The sequence below is a fragment of the Vicia villosa genome, linkage group LG7 (genome assembly GCF_029867415.1).
Source record: "Vicia villosa cultivar HV-30 ecotype Madison, WI linkage group LG7, Vvil1.0, whole genome shotgun sequence".
Lineage (NCBI taxonomy): Eukaryota > Viridiplantae > Streptophyta > Magnoliopsida > Fabales > Fabaceae > Vicia > Vicia villosa.
In genome coordinates this window covers 20,565,988-20,567,909 of record NC_081186.1, presented here as the reverse complement: position 1 = coordinate 20,567,909, position 1,922 = coordinate 20,565,988, and the positions used below count along the sequence as shown (strand labels likewise).

General features: G+C 50.3%; 1 protein-coding gene across 1 annotated transcript; it reads left to right on the top strand.

The window, feature by feature from the left end:
* Window positions 1-368: 368 nt before the first annotated feature.
* LOC131618745 (uncharacterized) lies at window positions 369-1,379 on the top strand. The gene has a single exon (XM_058889912.1). The coding sequence runs from the start codon at window positions 369-371 to the stop codon at window positions 1,377-1,379; it is 1,011 nt and encodes a 336-aa protein (XP_058745895.1).
* Window positions 1,380-1,922: the final 543 nt, after the last annotated feature.

Genomic DNA, 1,922 nt, shown 5'->3' with positions numbered 1-1,922 from the left:
GGTGACACTGGTGGTCGTGTCAGACCTCATGTAGCTTGATTTTTCACTTCCTTCGAAACTCCCCTTTTTGTACTTTTTCGCATAGATTTGTCTCGATTTATTCCTTTGAGCCTGCAAACAGTAAAATACACAACCAAAGCATAAAATGTAGAAGAATGAAGTAAAACACTTGACAATATAAAGCAAAGACGACTAAAATCAACGGTAAATAAACGTGTAAAAACCACTTATCACACTTCACGGCCTCCCGAAGACATCCAAAATCAGAAGCATCGTTATAGGCCATCATCCAAGGAAAAGACGAATCTCTCCGAGCCTACATAGAGAGGTTCAACAAGGAGGCCGTGCAAGTATCCACGACTGCCCATATGAAGAAGTTCCTGCTCGAGCGAGGCCTCCAACCACGCTTAGACTTCGCCAAAGCCGTCGGGATCGAAACACCCGCCACTTTGGACGAATTCTTCCTCAAGGCTCAAGCATACATACAGTACGAGGAAAAAGAGGCGGCTCACGCAGTCCGCAACTCAAGACGGGAAGAGAACACTAAAGGCGCTCGTCAAGACGACTCTCGCCGAGGAACTGATAAGAAAAAAGAAGATAAAGGTCGGGATCTGAAAGACTACAAGGCACCAGCAGGGAAGTTTCAAGAATACACCCCGCTGAACGCATCCAGGGAACGCATTCTGAACAAGTGTGCGAACGCGGAATTCCAAACGGGCAAAGTTCGCTTCCCAAAGTCCATGCCCGCGCGGCCAAACGTAGATAAATCGAAGTTCTGCCGGTTCCATAAAGGCCACGAGCATAACACGGAAGACTGCATCCACCTAAAAGATGCAATAGAAATATTAATTCGAGAAGGACACCTGAAGAAATATGCGAAGAAGCAAGAGGCCACCAAAGAGGCCAAGCCAGTCACCGAGGAAAAGCCAGAGGAAGACACGCCCGCCATGCAAGTGGCCATGAGTATCACCAGACCGGAAGACTTTTACCTCCCCGAATGGGCCAGGGTGTCTTCCACCCCTTCTCCTCACAGCCCATGGGAAATTTTCCCTTCCGCCATGGTCATATCCGGAGGAGGATTCAGCAAACTCACCGTCGGGTCCGTAAAACGGAAATTCGACGAACTAATCTCAGCAAGTTCAAGCAAAGCCGCTACCCTCGACCTGGCTAAGGGCGGCTCATCCTCCATATCTTTCTACAAGGATGAGATGCCCGGCGGAGCGCCCAACGCGACCATCCCCCTCCTCATCCGGGCCCGAATGACCAACTTTGACGTGCGCTGCATTCTGGTCAATCAAGGGAGTTCGGTGGACATCATGTACTCCCAGTTATTCAAGACACTGCAACTGAATGACAACCAACTCACCCCCTACGTATGATCTGACCTACAAGGTTTCAACGGCACCGTGACAAAACCATGGGGGTTCGTTGAGCTTATCGTCTCAATCGGGTCGGCGGAGACCGCAAGGGACGTCAAAGTCTAGTTCCTAGTCATTGACTGCCCCTCGATCTACCAATGTATCTTGGGACGTCCGACGTTGGCCGAGCTAATTGCAGTCCCCTCAACCGTGCATCTCAAGCTCAAGTACTACACAGCCAAAGGACAAGTTGCAACGCTCAACGATGACATCGAAGCGGCCAGAAGGTGTTACGAAGCCTTCGCCAAAGGCCTCAACTCTATAAAAGCTTCCTCCCAGGACAAAGCAGCATGCAATGCGGGTCCCGAGCCCAGCAAATCTATACCCCGCATCGACACCATCGAACTAGACAGCCGCTTCTACAAAGAATTTGAAAGAAAAGCAGATGCAAAGACACCAGAGGAAGGTCTCCGACCAGAGGAGTTAAAGTCGGTACAGACCTGTCCGAACTAGCCAGAAGGCAACTCAAGGCTTGCCTCAGGGAGAACGCCGACCTCTTCGCAT